The following is a 21,863-nucleotide window of genomic DNA, read 5'->3' as shown; positions in this document are numbered from 1 at the left end:
AGAAAAATGTAGGGTCCTCCTCATTCATTGCTTCTTTCTTGAACAGAAGATGTAGCAGACCATATATCACTGATAGACTCTTAAGAGCCAGACTACAACTGCCTTTTGAATGTCTTCCTCATCATTGCTCTCAGCCCAACTCCACCAGGCACTCACATTCTTCATTGCTCCTCCTCCTCTCCATTCCATCCACGTGGGACGGAGGAGGGGGAGGCAGAGAGATAGTTTTGTACTTCCCATTGGGCAGCCCATTCCTCTGCCCAAACCAGACTTTTCTACTTGTCCACCTTACTGTCTCCCACTTTTTTTTAACTCACCTTTTTAAAGTAGTTGTACAAAGGAGTTGGCATTCAATGACGTAGTTTAAGAATACTATGCATCTTGATCAATGTCATCCCTTCCAACAAGTATATAAGTACCAGAAATTTATGACTCATAGTTTTGGATCTGAAACCAAGATGGCAGCAGATGTGCTGTGTGCTACAGGCCAGGTTCTTCACAAATGGCACTTCTTTTGTCCTTAGAGGACCTAGGGGCAAGCAAGATCCCTAGGACCTCTTAGAAAGGCATTAAAACTCTGTTCATAAACTGCCTTCATTTCCTAATAACCTTCAAGGCCCTCACTTTTTAATACAATTACTGTGGAGGTTAGGTTTCAGCCTATGAACTTGGGGAACATACAATCATCCAGACCACAGCAGTGATCCTATATGTGATTATTTAAGTAGTTAAGATTAAAAGCTCAGGATTAGAGAATATCAGAGATTAGAAATCACATTGTAAATCTCTTTCTCAATTCTATTATATAGAATGGAAAGTAGACACAAAGATTGACTTGAATTATACTTCTAGTAAAGTAGCTGCATATTATCTTCAAGACTAAATTTTTTTAATTCAATGAACCCAAATCTAGACCAGGTGCCAGTGATTCACTCCTATAATTCTATCTACTCAGGTGTCTGAGATCTGAGGATTGCAGTTCAAAGCTGGCCAAGGCAAGAAAGTGCATAAAACTCTTATCTCCAATTAATCACCAAAAAGCTGGAGTGGAGCTGTGTCTCAAGTGGTAGAGCACTGGCCTGGAGTGAAAAATCTAAAGGTCAGTGCCCAGGCTCTGAGGTCAAGCCCCAGGACTAGCACCAAACAATAATAATAATCCAGCTCTATCAACTGGACTAGTAGTCATTTTTAAGTTCTAAATCTACTCTTTAATTCCCACCTGAAACCCACTTGTGAGATTCCCCAGCTTCTATGACTCCTCTTCCAGGCCCTCAGAACCTGTACACCCCCTAAAGCAGCAGTTAGCAACACTGAGAGCACCTCTCTTGGTGTTCTCCATACTGTCATAGGTAACACAAAGGGGATTAAATTTAGTTCCCAATCCATTTGGCAAGAGCTAGCCTACTAGTGAGCTTTTACATTCCCTTTCCAAAGGAGGAAACCTCCGCTAGTGTGCATGAGACATTTTTATTTATTTATTTTTATTTTTATTTTACTATTAGAGACCTGAATATTAGCCAAAGCAGTGAATGATTAGTGATTAATAACAACGCAGTTAATAAGTTGTTTATTGAGTATATACTATGGCAGAGAAGCCCTACATGTTTGACTGTATTTTGCACTACAGTAACTAAGTTTCAGTAACTAAAGATGGAAAGGCATATGAGGAGCAGAGAGGGAAGTTCAGGGTATTTTATTCTTTTGCCCTTCATGCCTGCATTTTCAGGACTTTTTAATTTTTACTGTTGTTATAATATACAGGTGTTATGGTGATATACAGGAGTTGAAGTTACATAAGTCAGGAAATGACTACATTTCTTTTTGGACAATGTCATTCCTTCCCTCACACTCTAACAATTTTTCCTTCCCATCCCTACCCACAAGTTATGAGTACCACTGCTACATTTGTTCACCCTTTGTCCCTCCATTTCAATACCCTCCCTTACCCTCCCCAAGACAGATAAATCTACAAGACAAGAAGAAAAGAAAAGCCAAGCACCTGTGGCTCACACCTATAATCCTAGCTACTCAAGAGGCTGAAATCGGAGGCTCCAGCCCAGGCAGGAAAATCCATGAGGCTATCATCTCCAATTAACTACTAGAAAACCAGAAGTGGTGCTGTGGTTCAAAGTGGTAGAGCACTAGCTTTGAGTAAAAGAGCTCAGTACCGCATCCAGGCCCTGAGTTCAAGCCCCAAGACTGACAAAAACAAGGGAAAAAACCTTTTTTTTTCCATTCCCTGAAATTCATTTCAATAAATATTATTTTATAGGCATTACATATTTGTGTTCCTCCCCTAAGAATGTCCTCCTTTGGTCTGTGTGTGAATGCCTAGAGTCCTGTATAATTTATCATATCTTGGTATAGTTTAGATCTAGCTTCTGCATATGAGAGAACATGTGCCATTTGTCTCTCTGAGCTTGGCTTATCTCACTTAACATGATTCGTTCTAGACCCATCCATTTCCCTGCAAATGGCATATTATTCATTCTAATGGTTGTGTAAAATTCCATTGTCACCGCACTTCAGTATCTGAAGAGGAACTTAAAAGGGAGGATTTGTTTTTCTTAACAGCCATTGCATGAAGTTTAGCAAACAATATTTGATTTTTCTAAAAAAAGGAACTTAAGAAATCATAGACCCACTCATACATACGCTTTTACACTCTAGAGATCACCGGCTCTTCACTGGCCTCGTGTGCCTGTGAGCAATGCAGTCCACTTGCATATAGCGTATGGAATGCATCTTGAAGGAAATGTTAAGATGGATGGCACCTGTGGGCTAGATCAAAGAGCCCAAGGCAGAAACAAATAAGCTGTGTTCTCCGCCTGTCCCACTCTCCACTCACATCCACCCACCTGCCACGTGTCTGAATTCCTAGTACCAGTTCTAATCCCTGTGACTCATTCTGCTGAAACGGCATTAGTGGCTAAAACTAGTAGTCTCTACTATAGAATAAATTTGCCTCCATTTGTAAGCTCTCTCCGCCTTTCATTCAACCAGAAAGAAAGTCAGGCACAACACTGTAAAAAAATTATTTCACTATTGCAATTCACTTAGTGGATTGCCCTCAGTCACTTCTGGAACATAAATGCAGCAAGTAGCCTCTTGTGCTCTGAATCAGAAGTTGATATCAGACGGTAGGAGGCCAAGAGCAAACTGTCGGTTCCTAAGCCTGATTCATTATCCATCCTGAGAGGGAAGATGAGTACCTCTCTCTCCTCCCTGAAGAAGGGAGATGGAGGGAATGAGGAGAGGTAGCAAGCAGAAACATCTTCACAGTGCACATTCCCAGTACAGTAAAGGGCCTTAAGGTCACCTCGTTTAACTTACTGATGGACAGAAGAGGACACTGAAGCTCAGTGAGTATCACGGTATTTATAACTTGAATACTTGCTTTATACACCTCTGTTACATAATAAGTTCCACAAGCAAAGCATCTTGTCTGAGTTAGTCCACAGCTATAGTCCAGCCCATAATGTGACCCTCCACACACAGATGCTTAAGCCATCAGTGCCAGGCACGGGTCCCTCCCACCTAGAATCCTAGCTAGTCAAAAGGATCCAGAGAGTCTGGTTGCAGGCCAGCCCAAGCAGAAAAGTTTGTAAGACTATCTCCACATATGACTAGCTCAAAGTCAGTCTGAAGGCATGACTCAAGTAAGTAGTAGAATGCCTATTGAACAAGCAAACCACATTTGAACAGATGGACAAAATGTAAACTTGGGACTCAGATCTTTCACTTCAATACAGTATCACTTCGTACTTTGGCCCAGGACCCCTTAATATGCCAGGTGGATTTGAACAGTGGACTGAGAGGAAATTGTATTTAAAAAGGAAAAAGTAAAAATTGTTCCAAAGAATATATTAAACCTAGAAGCTCTTTTGTCCATAACCTGTTGCTTACAAATGCACCAAATGACAAAGTATATTTTTTATTCCTTAACTTATCCTTGAGATGCAAGACAGATCAAACTGAACAAGATAAGGATTTTTTTTAAATGTTTGTGGGATCTAGTACCATAAGTCCTAGGGAAAGAGAAAGTCATCATGAGCTCCACCTCCTGGAATAGGCTCCTCTGCTCCCAATCACTTGTGATAGAGAAAAGAATGTATGTCTGCAGGTAGAAAAATCTGTGTTCCAGTTAGGTTAAGTTGCCTATGAGCCTCGTATGCTACAAGCAGGAAATAATGGTGATTGTAATACTGTAAAGTAGGCATTGTTGATTAAGTTCATGGTGAAGAAAAAAGGAATAAGTCCCCAAAAGGTACACTAACTCGCACAACCAGTGAGTTGAATCCAAGTTAGCAAAGACTTGCAGAAAGCAGTGTGTCTGGCAGAGAAGCAACACACCTAAGCCTGTCTGACCCATGTCTGGGCTCTTCTATCTGCCCTGTTATACACACAGACTTAATACCTAGGAAAATACAACACTGACCTCACCTGGAACATCTGGAACCTGCATTCCAAACCACATCATGAAATGAATTGCCAGATCCTGCCGGCCTGCCTGCAGTCAGCCACAGCAGACATGCCCTATCACATCCCAGCTGTTAATCAGTCCTCCCCTCAGCCCCAACATTGCTTAGGCAGCCACTGGGCACTTACCCAATACCTCTAGTCAGTAGTTCAGTTCCCAACAGTTTTCTAGGCCCTGGAAAGTCCAAGCCAAAAACAAAATCAAAGGTTGGGCTTTGAAGTCTGACAGAGCTGAGTAGGAATCCACTTACCGGCTAGGCAAATGATGATACTGTCTCTCTAACCTTTGGGATTTTTAGGTTTGGAGATGAAACCATGTAAATGGAGCTGTGTGTGTGTGTGTGTGTGTGTGTGTGTGTGTGTGTGTGTGTGTGTGTGTGTAGGGGAAATTGTCAGTAGTATTTGAATTAGGAGTCAATGGAAAAATTAGTACAAAATGTTTAACAAGCCAGGTGTCAGTCGCTCACTCTTGTAATCCTCACTGAGATCTGAGGGTTTTAAGGCTCAAAGCTAGCTCAGGCAGGAAAGCCCATGAGGCTCTTATTTCCAACTAAACAGCAAAAAGCTAGAAATGGAGCAGTGGTTTAAGTGGTAGAGCTTTAGCCTTGAGTAAAAAAGCTAAAGGAGAGCACCCAGGCCCGGAGGTTCAAGCCCCAGTTCTGGGAAATAACCAACAAATAAAACATTTAATAAGGTGTGCACTAAGGACACAGATCAATAGATAGTTACTGTTTTTACCATTATTGTTAATGAATTTATACTCAATTTTGCAGAAAGGACACACCAGAAAATAGTTGAGAACTCTTCCTAATTCCTTTTACTATTAGAATGACCTTTTCTCTCAATCCCTATTTTACATAGTGAAAAGCCCTCCAATATTATCTCATTTATATCTCTTTGTATCCATCTTGCCCCCCTCAGCAGAATTTATTTTATAATCTTCATGCCCCTTTAGTACTTTGCACACATAGTCACATTTTACTAGTAACTGGGGAATTTTTATCTGCCACTAAATTGTGAGGTCTTTAGTGTCACCATAGTTCCATTTCCTAGCACAGGTCCTGGATTATACATGTGTTCAATGTCTATTTGACATATAATAAATGGATGTAACTGGCATTACAGGAAAAGTAAACCAGTGATGGTTTGTGAGAGATAAGTAACTTAAATGGACCTCAGCAGACAGTAATGGAACAGGGGCTTTAAATTGGTACAAAGTGATGTGTGGATTATTTGAGAAAGTCTTTTCTTTCCATAGGTAAGGGGAAATCAGCATTAGCTGGCCTCAGAGGATCACAGCACGTTTAGGGTGGATATATGAGACCAGACAATTTAAGGAATGGTCTAGTCTGTAAGACTGTAAAATAGGAGAGAGACCTCAGGGGATTACAGCACTGGCATTTCTGAAGATGGAAAAATGAACCTGGAGGAGGGTCCTGCTCCCTGAGAGTGAGCAGATTCATGGGGCTCATTAGCTTCCTGGGGACTGAAATCTCCTTGATTGAACCACTTGCAAAAAGCAGAGCAAAAGTGACTATGTAAGATTCCACAGAAAGCAATTTGCCTGCAGAAATTCTCTATACTGGTTATTGCTACAGAGTGGAGTGCATCCTTGGATTCTTTGCAGGGGATCACAGAAAAGGCAGGAACATTCAGTGATCCCAGGGGCTACTAGCTCAACCCTGGAGCCAACTAGTTAGGAACAGAAGTTGGCTTATGACTCAAATATATACATATATATAGCCTTAGGCAAGTGACTCAACTTTCTCTTTGTTTCTGCAGTTCACAGTTTAATACCTCAATGTAAAATGTGGCAATAGGTAGCCATGTAATAGGATAGGTGAAAGGTACCCAGAATGGTTGATCCATACAAGACACATAGAGAAGGCCCTGTCATGTTGGTAAACGAATGCAAAGACCGTCATCATTGTCCATCTGTGTCACCTGTTTTGCTCCATTGCACTTCTTTGAGGACACTGTCGAGCACCAAAAAAGAAAGTTTTAAGACAAGATCCTGATCTTTCCATAGTCTATCTGATCATGAAACCTGAAACTATATAAACAGAGCATTAACAAGCCCATAGATCCCAAACTAGATGACTTTGAGTGATGGGAAGGGAGCGGACAGAAGAGTCAGAATAGGGGGCTGAATCTGGTGATGCATATTTAGTAGGTATTCATTTAAAGTTTACTAAAATAGAATTGTGTTGTCCAACTCTAAAATAATGACAAAATTATGGGAATGAAAGAAATCCTTCAATTATCCATGCATTTGGAGAATGACAAAATAAAAAGGCATTTTCTAATTGACCTGGAATAAGGTTTCCAAATTCAAGACTGATAAAGATGAGAGGAGCCTCAGAGACAAGCTGTTTCGTGCATCGTGATTTCCAGAAAAAAACAGGCCCAGAGATCTTAGTTGACTTGTTTAAGTCAAACTGGAAGCCCAGGTCTCCTCATTTTTGTTCTCTTTGCTGAGCCCCTAACCTCTCCATGAGTATCAGCTGGCTTCTTGGCTCCTGAAACCTTTGTCCCTGCCCAACACTGCTCGGTTAGACTTCCATGCATGGGTCCTGAAGCATTTCCTGCCAGCTTTTGCTGGTCAATTGGAAACTCAGCTTTCTCGGAGTTTATAAGAACTTCTGCCTTGTAACAAATTTAAGAATATGAAAGAGAAGTTAAAATGGCATAGAGATGGAGAATTAGCATTATGATCAAGGTGTTCTGAGTCCCATTTCCATACTTAATACCTGAGAATTTGAAAATAATTGTAGCTATCCCAATGAGGATAACATCTTGAAAAATAAGCAAAATAGAGAATGGAGTGTTTGAAATTTTTGTTTAATTTTGTTTTCCATTCTTATGAGTTGCATAAACTGTAGTATTAGAGAGCTTAATGATTAAATGCTGAGAAATTTGAGAATTATGAAGGAATTAGAATCCAAAAGTCTGGAAAATTTCCTTCGAAAAATAATGCACAAATTGGCAAAGCAAAAGACATATTCTCAAGATACATTAAATTTTATTATCTCTTGTACTGCTTCTGAAAATAAATGTATAAATGAAGAACAAATCATTAAGGGCTCAAGAGAAGGGTTAATATAAAGTGGGAAATACTAGAATCCAATAAATATATAAATAAAATGAATTAATATACATAATTTATATGTATAATACATATTAATAATTTATGATAATTGATTTATAAATAAATGGGTGATCCTCCCTAGTTGACAGTTACTTTAAAAGATAATAGAAGCTCATACTTTTGAGATAAATAACTGCTTTTAGAAAAGTTATTCTTTAAGCAAAGACTGTTTTAATGAAAAACAGGGCCTTAATTCTTCAGCTATAAGATAGATTACCATTGTCTTCTTATGTGCCTGAATAAATCTTGCCCTTGGCTAACAGATTTAAAATATTCTTTCATACATGCCTTACATTATAGTGAGGTAATTAGGAAAACGTAGGGGATGAAAAGCGCAATCAAGATATGTTGTTGGATCAGATGTAAATTAAGAACAAATGATTACTGGTTGAGATGTTACTAGAGAACAATCTGGTAATGCATCATTGATTTAAAGCTGCCCATCTTTTTTAATTCAATAATTTAACTTCTTGAAATGTATCTCAATAATATAAAATGAGGTATATGTTCTATTTGTTGAAATACAAAATACTTACAAATGGAAAACAACCAGACATTTACAACAATACTAGGATGGTTAAGTCAGCCATAGTCAATTCAGGTGATGTAGTATTTTGTCTCTAAATTTGTAAGATATATTGATTTATAGTACTCTTTGTGACACCTCTGTCTAGTTTTATTATCTGGGTAATAGTGGACTTGTAGGATGAATTAAGAAGTGTTTCCTTCTATGTCTTTTGGAAAAGTTTATGAGAATTGCTATTCATTCTTTTTAAAATACTTACAATTCACCAGTAAAGACCTGGGCTTCTTTGTATGTATGATAGTTTAAATTGCAAATTCAATCTCTTGTTATAGGTCTAGTCACAGCTTTTAGATTTTTCCTGGATAAATTTTTATAGTTCTTATCTATCTAGAAATTTGTTCAGTTCATCTACTGGTATACAGTTGTTAATAGTATTCATTTAATTAATCATGACCAAGTGCATTTCTCTTGTAGTTTAATTTCAAAGCCCATCAGAGATCACACAACAAAATGAACACTTTGGAACCACTGGCAAGCTCCCCGCCCAGGCAGGCAAAAATTATACTTCTGCAACAGTCAAAGGGACTTGAGCTATTGCCCAGTTAGTGACAGCAAAGAGTCCTTGATTTGGCAAGCAGGAAGCCCAGCTCCAGTTCCACTAGGTCATTAATAGGATTTTCTTTTTTTTATAAATAAAGCCAGACAGAAATTTCCTTTGCTGCAGCTATAGGAGTTCCTATAACATCTGCCAGGAGCAGTGTGTGATGACATTGTCTTCACTAGTTTGTGCCACCTTGTGGCAGGAGCCACAGGATTCAAAAGATAAAACCAGATCATTAGGCCTCCTTAGTCCACTAATACAGTCACGGTTTTATGGTTTAAGTCAGAAGAAATAATCTGCTGCTATGACTTGCTTATTCTTCTTCCAAGTTTCCTTTCCATTGGATTTAATCCGTCTTTTCAGCTTCCCTTGAGTTTTCATTGATAGTTCTGTATTGTTAATGTCCCACACCCCCCACCCCCACCCCCGCCTGGACTAGCTCCACATTTGATAAGAGATAACTGGCCCACTTGAAACATCCTCTCACTTACCTGCAAATTAAATCGGTTTCTGCACTGGCTGTTGATTCCCAGCAGACTATACTGGGTTTGAGAGATACTGAAAATACTAAGATTAAAAAGAAGCCTACCTTCAAAAAACTTACTCTATCCAGCTTATTAAGAGATAGCCAAGTAAAAAAATACACAGAAATAAGTGCTAGAATGTAAACACAAAAGAATTTGGAGCACGTATTAATTCAACAAATATTTATTGAGCATAAACCATGTATGTACATTTTACAGGAGAAAGGGTCTTTATTTTCAGGGAGTTTACATTCCTATAAGGAGACAGGAAACTGTGTGTGTATATGTATGTATGTATACACACACACACACACACATATAAAGAAAAAAGAGAATATGGAATAGGGCTGATGGTATTTTAGGAGAAAAAAAAAATCCTCCCTGGTAAGGAGAGGTTTGAGTGGGATTGTGAGGGAAGAATCAGAAGATTTCAAGCAGAGGGAGGCAGGGCAACATCTCTAAAGCAAGAGGAGGAGAGGAATTCAAAGGAAAGCAGCAAGGCACCTGGAGGAGCACTGTGGGAAAAATGGAGACCTCACACTAACAGGTGAAATCAGAATGGAAGCTGGAGGCCAGATTGTGAAGGGCCCTTAGAGACCATGTTGTGGATTTTATTCTAATGAGATGGGAGCCACTGGAGGCTTCTGAACAGTTATGTAATCTGAAGATTAAGAAGTTTATGTTGAAAAGGGGGACACTGATCAAGATGCCTTAGATTCATAAGATGTTTTGTTAAATGGCAACTCCTTTCTACAACTAAAGATACTGGTTTAAGGTTTTTTTTAGGAGATTGATTGCTCTAGCTCCTGTGAAGATGATAGACCATAAGGAAAATAAGCAGATAAAGGAGAAGTCAGCTGGAGAAGTCAGTATAATAATCTAGACAATAGAAGCTAGGCTAGTAGTGATAGGGATAGTGACAGTGGTCCAAGATTGTGGATGTACTCTAAAGTGCTAAGAACACAGAATTTATAAACAGGTTAGATGAAATGTGTGAGAGAAACAGAGGAGTCAAGGGTGACAACAAATGTTCTGCCTGTGTAATTGGAAGAGTTACAATTTTTTTTCTGTGTTTGGTTTTTTCGTTTGCGGGGGACACGAGGAAGATCCAGTGTTTGGTGTAAAGGCTGTTGATGGGAAATTGATAAGACATCTAAGTAGGCATGAAACATAGAATTCTGGAGATGAACAAAAATATTCCAAGCTGGAAATAAATTTTAGTATAATCAAGTCATCAGAGTGGGCAATTGCTTATGGAACAATTGCTTGTGGGGAGAGAAGAGTGAAAGAGAGAAAGAAAATTAGAAAGCCCAATGAACTTCCAACTTTTGTAATCTGGAAAGATTTTTTTCTATCAAAGTAGACTGAAGATGGATGGTTTTCTGAGGTAGGACAAGGAAAATACCAATGTGTTCTAGAGTTTGATGAGGCAAGTTCTTCTGAGAGATGATAAACCATGTCAGGTTTGGGTTTTGTTTTGTTTTGTTTTGCTGCATTTTAAGACAGAATAAATGTTAAATTGGATATCCCAGAACATTTTGGTGACCCTAAGTACAACAGTTTAAGTAATAGAAATATTAAATAATAGAAATATTTTAGGCTTTGTTGTATCAACAAATCTGCCATGGACCATGCATGCAAAATGAGCATGGTTGTGCTCCAATTAAACTTTATTTACAAAATTGCAAAGAGGGCTTAATCAGCCCATGAGCCATACTTCACTGACTTCTAGGGTAAATAATACTATAACATAGTATGATTTGAATTTGTTCAAAAGAGAGTAGAAGGGATGCCTTTTGAGTTTTATTGTAAAGGACAACATAGAATCCAAGTAGCAGAGGTGGAGCTTTAGCTCAAAGTGGTAGAATGCTAGTTTTGAGCAAAGAGCTCAGGGACAGTGCTCAGGCCCTGAGTTTAAGCCCCATGACCACAAAAAAATAAATAAAATAAAAGATTTGCCCAAGTAGCAAGTTGAGGGAGCTACAGGAGAATGCAGGATGAGGCAGAAGAACAGATCTACATTCTTCTGGGAGGTATAGAAAGGTATCACTGATGTATTGGTCCTCAAAATTAAAGAAAAGCTTATTTCCTATGCATCAGAGTGGCCATAAAGTCCAGCGTATAATTCAGCTACTGCTAGGCTTGCTTTCTGTAGAGCGTCTTGGCTACCCTAATTCTTCTACTGGATTCAAGTTTCCTCAATGTAGACCGGTACCAATGTGCTTTATATAGCATAATCAGTCTAAGGAATGATGTAAGTAGAAAAAAAAAAGAGGCCAGAGGTTTCATTTGGGGATTCATTCCATTTTTGAGAATCTTTTTAGAATGGCTGAATCTTATGATTTTTATTATTCCTTCCTAAGTGTAGCATTCTGTCATTTGAGGTCAAAGATAATTGGTGCTCACTTTTTTTTTTTAATAATCAACCAGTTTGCTGATGCCACTAGGCCACAGATGATAGTTATCTGTCTTTGTGCTTAATTTGAATTAGGGTTAAACTCAGAGTAGTAATGAAAAAAGAAAGCTATGAGACATACTTTTCCTGATAATAGTGTCTAGAGCATTTTGAAAGTACTATACTAAGCAGAATTCTTTTTTTTTTCTCATTATGTAGATTTGAAAAATGTACCAAATAGAATAGTAAATCTCTCATGCTTGGTAATTACTCTAATATTCTCCTGAACTATTTTGAGAAGAAGTTGTATTATGTCTAAAAATTATGACATTTTTTCAGGACCTATATTTTATGAGGATGTATCTTAATTTGCCTAATTATTTCTTTAGGGTTAGTTGAAGTTTGCCCTTTTTGGTAGGAATACTAACTATATTTATGATGTTGTACACTTCTGTTTAGCTTCCCATCAGGAAGCAGGTATGTCGGGCTGTCCCACTAGAGGGTGATACTTGTCAGAATCCCTTTCTACAAATGTATTCACCCTCACCTTTTAGTAATTAAGCTTTGTAATATGCAAAGAGATTATCCTGTTCTTCAACAAGCTTTCAACCAGTGGTTTAAGTGACCACAGATGATTCTGACCTGAATTAACTATTATTATAGTTATAAGACACATTTCCTCAGCATCATTCCCTCTCTAATTATTGGCTGGGATTCTACTGTAAGAACCGTTTCAAGCAAGGTATGGTGGTGAATACCTTTAATTCTAGCACTTGAGAGTGGAAAACTGAGGCAGGAGGATTGTGAGTTCCAGGCCACTAGCCTGGACTATAGAGAAATATGGAGAGAGGGAAGGAGCTTTTTTCCTTCTTTTTAATCACCTAATTTAAAGTTTTAGCGTAATTATTTTAATATTTAAGTTATCTGGGTTTGGCTTCAGTATCATTTTCACATGCCACATTTGTATTAGGTTTTGAGTGTTACTTTGTGTTTAACCCCACTTTCTATCCCAACAAAATGCTTCAGACTGACCTTAGATGTTCCTTGATCCATGCTTGGAATCAGCCTTTCATCAGAAAAAGAAAGAAATCACTGGTTTTTGTCTTCTCATGTCATTTTTCAAGGGGAAAAAAAAAAGATTTAAGTGTACCTTTGGCTACACTTATCACTGTACCCAGGCAAAGTTACAAATTTCAGACAGTGTGTAAGTTTATAGCTGATATCCCTACTGACTGTGAGATTCTTCCTCTTCTTCAGCATTCCATGTCCTTTGTTCACAATGACAACTCATTGCCAGCAGCATCCCTGGCCTATTCACTTGCTCAGTCCTAGAGAATATCTCAAATTGTTTCAGAATGGTTAATACCTGCCGAGTAAAGTTCAAGGTTTCTTTACAACACTACCTTTAGAATACAGAGGATAGACTGTTTTCTCATCCTTTTGATCCAATCCAATGTGTCAGGTCACTTCAACTGTAAATGCTTCCATATGACATAATCACAAAGCCATTACACACATAAAACATATATAAATTAAGAAGTGTTTTTTGGGCTGGGAAGGTGGCTCAGTGGTAGAGTGCTTGCCTTGCAATGCACGAGGCCCTGGGTTCAATTCGTCAGCACCACATAAGCAAAAAAAAAGCCGGAAGTCATGCTGTGGCTCAAGTGGTAGAGCGGCTAGCCTTGAGCTAAAGAGCTGAGGGGACAGAGCCCAGGCCCAGAGTTCAGGCCCCACGACTGGACCCCCCCCCAAAAAAACCACAAATAACAAGTGTTTTTTTTGTTGTTGGTGGTGGTGGAGATAGGGACTGGCCATGTGCTAAGAATACAGCAAATTTATAGTAATAACTTCCCACCCCAAAAAAAAAAACACAAGAAAATAGAAGTATTTAAGAAAATTCAGGAGGCTGCACAAAAGATATATCTGAGCTCAATATAAATTTAAACCTAAATCCACCCCAGAGAACATTCTTATCACGAAGGTGACATTTTAGAACTATGAAACACTTGAAGCTTGAAAAAGTAGAGCAAGCAGATGACAAGGAACACTGAAACATATCCCTACAGGTTTTTTTTTTTCAAGTTTTCTAGAAAAAGAAAAAATTTCAAGATTCACTCATGTCTTTAAGAATACAGAATTTGGGGACAAGAAGGAGAAGAAATGGTGTGAGAATTTTGTTTTCTTTACTGTCTTTGTGAAGCAGGTATTTAAACCATCTCATCAATGCATTGTATCTGTAGAATCAGATGTCAAATTGTATGTCATTTGACCTAATCATGGAGGGAGCGAGGGAAGTATATGTGAAAGACAGTGATAAGATACTGACTAATGTCTGTCACAACATGAAATGTTCACTTAACTGACACAAGACAGAATCAGATCCACAAAAGACATGTACATCTGATTGATAGCAAGAGTCGGAGAGCATTCAAGTACAATGAGAAACCTACAGCGATTGTTTCATTTCTTCTGTTGGTATGGGTTGGGGAGAGCTTACTTTTTAAATGGTCTTATTGAAACTATATAACTCACAGATATAACTCGCATAGAATATGATTCCTTCACTTAAAGTATAGACTTCAACATTTTCTTAGCATATTCACAGGATTATACAACCATCACCACAATCCAATTTTAGAACAATTTATCCTAAAAGAAACCCCATACCCATGAGCTGTCACTTCCCACTCTCTGTGTGATCCCAACCATAAGCAATCACTAACCTACTTTTCTCTGTAGATTTACCTGTCATATGTAATCATTGTTAGCTTGCCATTCGTGACCTATCCCACTGATGTTCTTTTTATTTTTTTTACATTATAAGAACAAGAAAAATGAGATAAAGTCCTCAAATACCTGAATGAGTATCTAAGAGATCATAGCAGGAACCCCAAAAGAGATATTACTAAATCCACTAGCAACTGATAGCTTAAGTAATTGCCAGTGAAATTTCAGGTAGGACAGATTGTATCATCACATACAAGAGTCAAATGCTAATAATTTTAAATCTGAACTTGAAGCATGTTTGGGTTGCAGAAAGCTCTGAGCTCACAAAAACAGCAATATTTCTGCAATAAAAGATACTAGTGAATTCAATTCCCGACTTCAGTACTCACTACCTCTGTGACCCTGAGCAAGTACAGAAGTAACTTCATAAAGTTAGCATGGAGTTTACACATGCAGTGCTTTTAGAACTAAGTTTGACACATAAATGCTTAATAAGTGTCAACCATTGTTTTTATCACTTTTACTCATAAAACTCAATAATTTATGTCAAATTCCAAAACAGCTTACCCCCATGCCACACATGATTGGTGTTTTCAAAGTCTCTATTCAAAGCTTTCTGCCATGAAATCAAGAAGTGGAGATTGAAGATGCTGTAATATAGAAAAAACAATAGTATGAATCAAGTATGATTAAGAATAGAACAAGAAGCCAAAAGTGCTAATTTATTATTCTCACCTAGTGTTCATGTCACAGACTTTCCCTTCCTACATTAAAAAAATTACAGCAGCAAAAGTTTAATATTTTAAAAAAAATTAAAAAATATTTTTAAAAAGTTTAATATTACATGTGTAATAAAAATATACTATTAGCACATTAGAAAACACATAGAAGCCTTTACAGCTCAAATATTTAAGACTTTAAGTGTGTGACTTGTAAATTTATGTGAAATGATGTTGTGATTTGGCTTTGTGTCCATAAATATCAGCAAGTGTAACCAAAATGGCTTTTGCTAATAAGACTATGCTAGATCATTTTATTTCTGACCTATAATTATGTATTATCTGTCCTTTATAAATAAAGTATCCTTTATAAATAAAAGGTGTTCAGTATTATGTCCCCAATCAGATGACTAATGATACATAACATCTCCAAACTTTGGAAGTATTAGTACTGAGCACATTCCTTGCTTTGAGACATAAAAAAAGTGATCAGAGACAACACCGGTTCATTTTCCTCTGACCCTTGAGACAATTGAAATGATGCCCATTGCATGCAGCCCCATAAGTCTCCACCTAATCCATCTGTGTGTATGTTTTCCCACCAGGCTTTTCTCCTCTTGGCATTGTTGTTTTGTACTTGCATGAAAATCCATAATTTTTTGCATGAGGTCATCTGTAATGTTGAAGATAAATGTCTAACATACCTTACAAATATCACATGCCATTAATTCTTACATGGTATTTTTCTTTTATTTTTCAGTTACTGAAACTTAAATATGCTTCCAATGTAAAAGTAGCATGAAACTGGAGTGCTGCAAAAAATACTTAATGTTCCTTTAAGGATGATTATTTTTAAGTAGGACAATTTAAGGATAGTTCCCAGCCATTTTTCTGGAGGTCAATCTGAAGTTACAAACGATGATGAAACTATGTTGAACTGTGCTGTCAGCAGAGGCATAAATCCTGAATTGGTACTTCTTTTTCCCCTGAAAATATATTTTTCATATGAAACAGACGATGTGTCCACTGCAGTCATAAAATATTAGATTTATTCTTTTTTATATCTTCTAATTAAAGTCCACTAAGTTGAAGTGGCAGTTCCTAACTTTCTGAATGACAGCATTAACACATATTATTTTAATATTTCCTAAATGTAGAAGTTTTTTGTGCCATCTAATTGGACTTCAAATCCATCAGGACATTGGACTAAGTCCCAACACAGGCAGTCAACAAACACTCCTTCCAAGTAGTCACCTTGCTGGCTCTACATTAATTCCTACCAGCTGCCATTACTAAAAGGTTTTTTTTTTTAAGAATACCCCTTTTACAAATTATATTTACAACTTAGGCACACTGACTTTAAAATGTATGGATACTACATCTTGTTCCTCAGGGAATTATTTTAAATTTTTCCAATAACTCTCAGCCAAATGATGATAGTAATCAAGTTTGCAAAACATTTTTAAATAATGAATATGAAATTAATAAGATTTGTATGGTCTATATAACTTGTTAAATGACTATGAACCCACAAAACATTCACATAATAACAGTAATAGGAAAATAAATGAAATTTTCCTAAGGTAAGGTATTCTAGATAAGCCACATGATATCAATGATTACATCTAAACTATCCTATGTATTATTTTTAATTTAGCTTCTTTAAGCTAATGGAATGGTATTTGTGTGTGTATATATATGTGTGTGTGTATATATCTATAAATATACATAATTTTTGAAGGCAGCCATTTTTGTTTTATTTTATCTTAATATAGACTAGTGGCTGTCACCAACTAGCTCCTTATATTTGCATGGGACTCAATCTCTCTGCCCTCCAGACTCCTGGTATATAAAATGATGGTGCCAGGCTAAATTATCATTCAAATAAGAATGTCATACTATAATTATTACATATCATAAATCTTCATGCTACTCTGTACATCTTTGATTAAACTCAAACTGAAATAAGAATTTCTAAGCAACCTTACAGGACACCTAGACACTGAGAAAGAGTTGCTACCTGACAATGAAATTTGTTTAGCATTTGATGTTTTTGTTGTCATATGTGAGTCTCATCATCTACGAACTACTGTCATCTTTATTCTTCTTCTGTAGAGAAAATTCAGAGTTACCATTACTGTCCAAAAAGGTAATGGCCTAACAAGCTGTAGAGCCAGGACAAAGTCTTTCCCTCCATCCATCTACTGTAAGCAATCTTGAAATTATAAGGCAATTCCATTATTCAGAATGGAAACTCCTGGAAAATAGATTCTGCCTTTAGAACCTTCTAGCACCTCTACAGAGTATCCACTTGCGTCACTCCAGCTCTCTCTGCTTTTACAGACTAGTTGTTTTGTCAGCATGAGTGTGACAACAATTAGACGTCCCCTGTTTTTGCCCCATGCCTTTTCTCCTTCACAGTCATTCAATGACAAGCGTAAAAAGAGCTTCATCTTTTCACGAAAGTTCCCATTCTACAAGAACAAGGAGCAGAGTGAGCAGGAAACCAGTGATCCTGAACGTAAGTAGATTCTCAAAGATAATGTCACATGCAACACAAGAGAAAAAAAAAATCCTTCACGGGCAGCACGCATGCCATAGGCTCTCCCAACACCACACACCTAGGCAAGCAACACGGCAGGCAGGCAGGTCAGGTCTTACTACTGTGACCAGTGCTTGACCACAGTCTGGATCCTTTTGCATGGCTGTTCTTTGCAGAAAGCAATGGAGAGGGACTAACTGAAGTGCTGGCCTCACTTCCAGCCAACATTTCCTTGTGAGCAGGACGGGTCTAGTTTGTCTTTTCTGAAAACTCACACAACTCCCTAGGGCTTCGGACTAAGTTCTTCTTTTTTTTGGGGGGGGGAGGGTAGGGGGGGAACAGGGATGGGGAAAAAGGGAGAAATACTTAACCCTATTGCCATAAATATTTTTTTGGAATGCTACCTAATTAGGAGCAATTAGATGACCTTCCTTGTTTACCAGCACCTTTGCTGGTTCTTTTGCTCCCAGTAAACATCAAATATTTGCCAAGCAGTAAGCCGATACTGATAAATACTAAATCTCCGGATTTTGATACCAAATTTGGAGGAGATTATTCTTCTAAGTGAGACAGGTCAGTGGCAAAAAAGATAAAAGGAACTTAGCAAATCATGTTTTCTTTCTTTTTTTTTCTCCTTTTTTTGCTTTAATTGAACCTTTCAAGTTGATTCCCCAAATTAGACCTATTTTTTTAAGTCTCAGCCCAGGGAATTGAGGGTAAAAATCCTTTTCCAAAAGAGCCAGTGGGATCCAGATTGTCCGGGCAACACGGTCTGTCATGGTAGTATCCATTTCAACTCCACTGACTTCTTCCTTCCTCTCCCGTGGCTGTTCTTCCTCTCTCATTGCTCTCTCTGGGGACTTCCATGCAGGACATCCCCGGATTAGGTGACGACGGTTATGGAACAAAGACTCTGAGTAAGTTTCCAGGAATGGTCACTGTAACTTTTCTTTTTTTCTTTTCCTTTCCTTTTGAGTTTGGCTTTTGTCCCTTTTCCTGAGGGCCTTTCACTCCTAGCATGCACAAGATACAAGTTTTATTTGTTACCTAGCTGTGAATGCTCCTACAAAGTAATTTTCACTCGTTTTGTTCTGCATGTCAGCATTTAAAAGCGAAGTGTGTCAGGCACTCTAACCTGTGTTGCAGTTCACACCTTCCCTTTCTGACCACGTGAGGTGGCCAACATGGGCCCGATGCCCAGGTGGCACCGCTTGCTCTACTGCCTAACTGCTACCAGAGAGCAAGAAGCCATGTTGAAAGAAAGGGTGAGCTGAATGTTCTAGAACAGCAAAGTGGCAATATTCTTTATGTGCTTTCTGCTGCCTTTTCAACATGGAAACATTTAATGACCTTGCCAAATTCCATAATCGAGTTGTACTTTGCTATGAATATAGAAGCCATTTTATAATTTAATCAAAAGGAACATGCATTCTGAAAAATTAAGTCATTTGATCCTTCATGAATAATTCTTTCTTATTAACTTGATTGATCTTTTTTCTCTGACTTGCAGTGATCCTCCTTGAACCGTTTGTATGATAAAGTTTTCAGTATGTAGTAGTATCTTTTGCTGTCAGTGATTTATTAGCTGCAATACGTTATCAGGTCTGCATTTTGTAGGATAGAATGAAGACTATAATAGACTTTTACATTTTCTAGTTATTCAAGTCTTTGGTCTGTATCTCATTGCACTTGGCATTTAAAACTACTGAGCCTATATATCAATATCCTTTGATTTCATATTCTTTAACACTAATCCCATTGTGTAGGCATCAATGGAATCAGAACCGAATCTTGAACAGACTCTTGCAACTGTATCATGTGTTCAATTTTGTTTTACTTTAACAGCTCTGGGCAATCTTTTAAAAGCTGTTCATTTCATAATAGCATTGAGCTGGACTTCATTTTCAAGGGCTATTTATTTAAACTTGTGTGATGACACCTTTCATATTTCAAGTTGTAGATTTGAAGTGTTTTTTTACATATGTATACATAGGAAACAAAATCTGATGCTGAGTACTGGTCTCCTTAAAGATGAAAACTTTATCTTTGAGTCACTGGATAGAATGTGATATGAAATTATTCTTGTGGCTGAAATTTAAATACTAATTTGAATGCGATCTACCTGACATCAAGCATCACCAGGGAAATTTTGTAAATTTTCAAGTTGAAAAGGAAAAAGAATTTTAATACAAAATATTATTCATGGAAATCTGAAGAGATTTAGTCAGGGCCTCACCACCATAATCCTAGTTATTCAGGAAGCTGAGATTCAGAGAATTATGAGTTCAGAGACAACTCAGGCAGAAAAGTCAGAGACTCTAGCTCCAAAATAACCAGCAAAAAGTAGGCTAAAGGCATTGTTCAAGTCCCTGAGTTCAAACCTCATTATCACTAAAAACAAAAACAGAAGATTTAATACAAGTGAAAAACAGGCAGCAAATTATCCCCAATTCAATGTACATAAGATGATTTTGCCCATGAGATGCACTGGCATTAGTTCCATTGCCTCAACCATATTTCTCATGACAAAAAACAGGCATGCACAGATTCATCGACACGCTTTCTCCTGCTACTCAAATTAGCAGTGCAGTTCTGGCTCTAGACCTGCAGAAAGGAAAATGTTTTGTGTGAATTTAACTCAGGCTTTTGTTTCATTGGTTTTATGCTTGAAAACACTCAGTTGATGAGAACGCATAATCCCAAAGCATTTTCTTCTGTTAGGGAATAATGTTATGTCTATCTTTTTCTTAAAAAGTACATAAGAATTGTATTTTGGGACAGAGAATATGGCTTAGTGGTAGAATACTTGCCGAGCATGCATGAAGCCCTGGGTTCAAGTCCTCAGTACCATGTAAACAGAAAAAGCCAGAAGTGGCACTGTGGCTCAAGGGGCAGAGAGCTAGCCTTTAGCAAAAAGAAGCCCAGGGACTCAGTGCCCGGGCACTGAATTCAAGTGCCAGGACTGTCCAAATAATAATAATAATAATTGTATTTTGACAAATTGAAGTCTTTGCCAGTGACCTTCAGAAATCAGTCCCATGTACCTTTATTTTACTAAAGTAATATGTGAAGAAGGTGATTGAGTTAATTTATCATCTATGACTTCAGTAGTTCAGGTGACTTTGGAAATAAACCCTAAGTCTGGTACATAACCAGTGCACACATCCATGTTTCAGTAAGCGTTTGTATAAAAAATAATTTGGAATGTCACTAAACAAGCAAGTTACTCAGAATGAATTTTAAAAACTTGCTCCATGCCATTTCTCTCCTGTCTACTCCATTCCCTCAGGATCTAATAGCTATCTAAGCAAAGATCTCAATATATAAAAACATGACTGGCTCATGACTCATTTTCCTTCTATGATTTTCTACTCTCACTGAGGTAGGAAATAACTTCAAGAATCCCATTTCATCCTGAGAATCTGTGAAGTATTTAAATAGAAATAAAAATCCAAGGGGTTCCCAGGGCCAATTAACAATTTGAAATCAATGTTCCTACAAAATAAAGCCTGCAAGAAAATAGTACCAACACACCATAAGCTCCACAATTCAGCCTCAAGAAAACATTTAGTTAGAGACACACTGGCCTTTGTAACAAGAATCAGGAAAACCAGAGCTGATGAATGGGTAATAATAGTTCAAAAAAGAAAATTACATAAAAGTGTTGAGTGGCACTACTCACCACTTATTCGCTATAAGGAAGAAACAGAACTCTACTACAGTTTCTGGTTTAATGGTGATAAAGTTTTCATCTTTATCTTATCTGAAATTTCTTAATGCAATCTCTTCTGCAGCCTTTGACTCGCTTTTGCTCACATTTCTAGTAGCCTTGCATGGGTGTATTCCTTTCCGTTCTGGCTGCTCTTCAATGCTTGGTATTTTTTTTAATTTGCTGTGCTGTTCTTGCAGAACATGTTTCTTCTAATGCCAGCGATAGCGAAAGTAGCTACAGTAAGTTATTGCTTTGGTTTGCATTTCTTTTCTTTGCAATTACCCCCATTGCCTGTGGTGATCATCTCAGCCTTTTTGTTGTTGATGTTTCAATTGCTGCCTTTTACCATCCTTGTCCAAAGCAAATGGCTTGAAATAAAATGGACGTTTGATTCAGAAGGAGACAAAAGACCTTAAAGCTATCAATGGACCCTTTTGTGCAAAGAGTAGCCACCTTACTAATATTAATTCAAGCCTCAGCTGACTGTGGG

The 21,863-nt window shown here is 37.7% G+C and overlaps 1 protein-coding gene across 7 annotated transcripts in view; it reads left to right on the top strand.

Moving 5' to 3' along the window:
- Positions 1 to 21,863, top strand: part of Dlg2 (discs, large homolog 2 (Drosophila)) — a 1,447,312-nt gene that overhangs the window by 1,394,751 nt on the left and 30,698 nt on the right. For 3 of the 7 annotated variants that reach the window (XM_013013991.1, XM_013013990.1, XM_013013989.1), the window contains one exon: positions 18,533 to 18,578. In XM_013013991.1, coding sequence (XP_012869445.1) covers positions 18,533 to 18,578 — 46 coding nt within the window. Of the gene's footprint in view, positions 1 to 17,540; positions 17,641 to 18,532; positions 18,579 to 21,570; positions 21,613 to 21,863 lie in introns of all 7 variants that reach the window. The other 4 variants (XM_013013987.1, XM_013013985.1, XM_013013986.1 and 1 more) reach the window with 3 other exon arrangements.

This window comes from Dipodomys ordii, unplaced genomic scaffold (assembly GCF_000151885.1).
Source record: "Dipodomys ordii isolate 6190 unplaced genomic scaffold, Dord_2.0 Scaffold22, whole genome shotgun sequence".
NCBI classification, from domain to species: Eukaryota; Metazoa; Chordata; class Mammalia; order Rodentia; family Heteromyidae; genus Dipodomys; species Dipodomys ordii.
The sequence above is the reverse complement of the archived record's forward strand: the minus strand, read 5'-3'. Positions and strand labels throughout refer to the sequence as shown.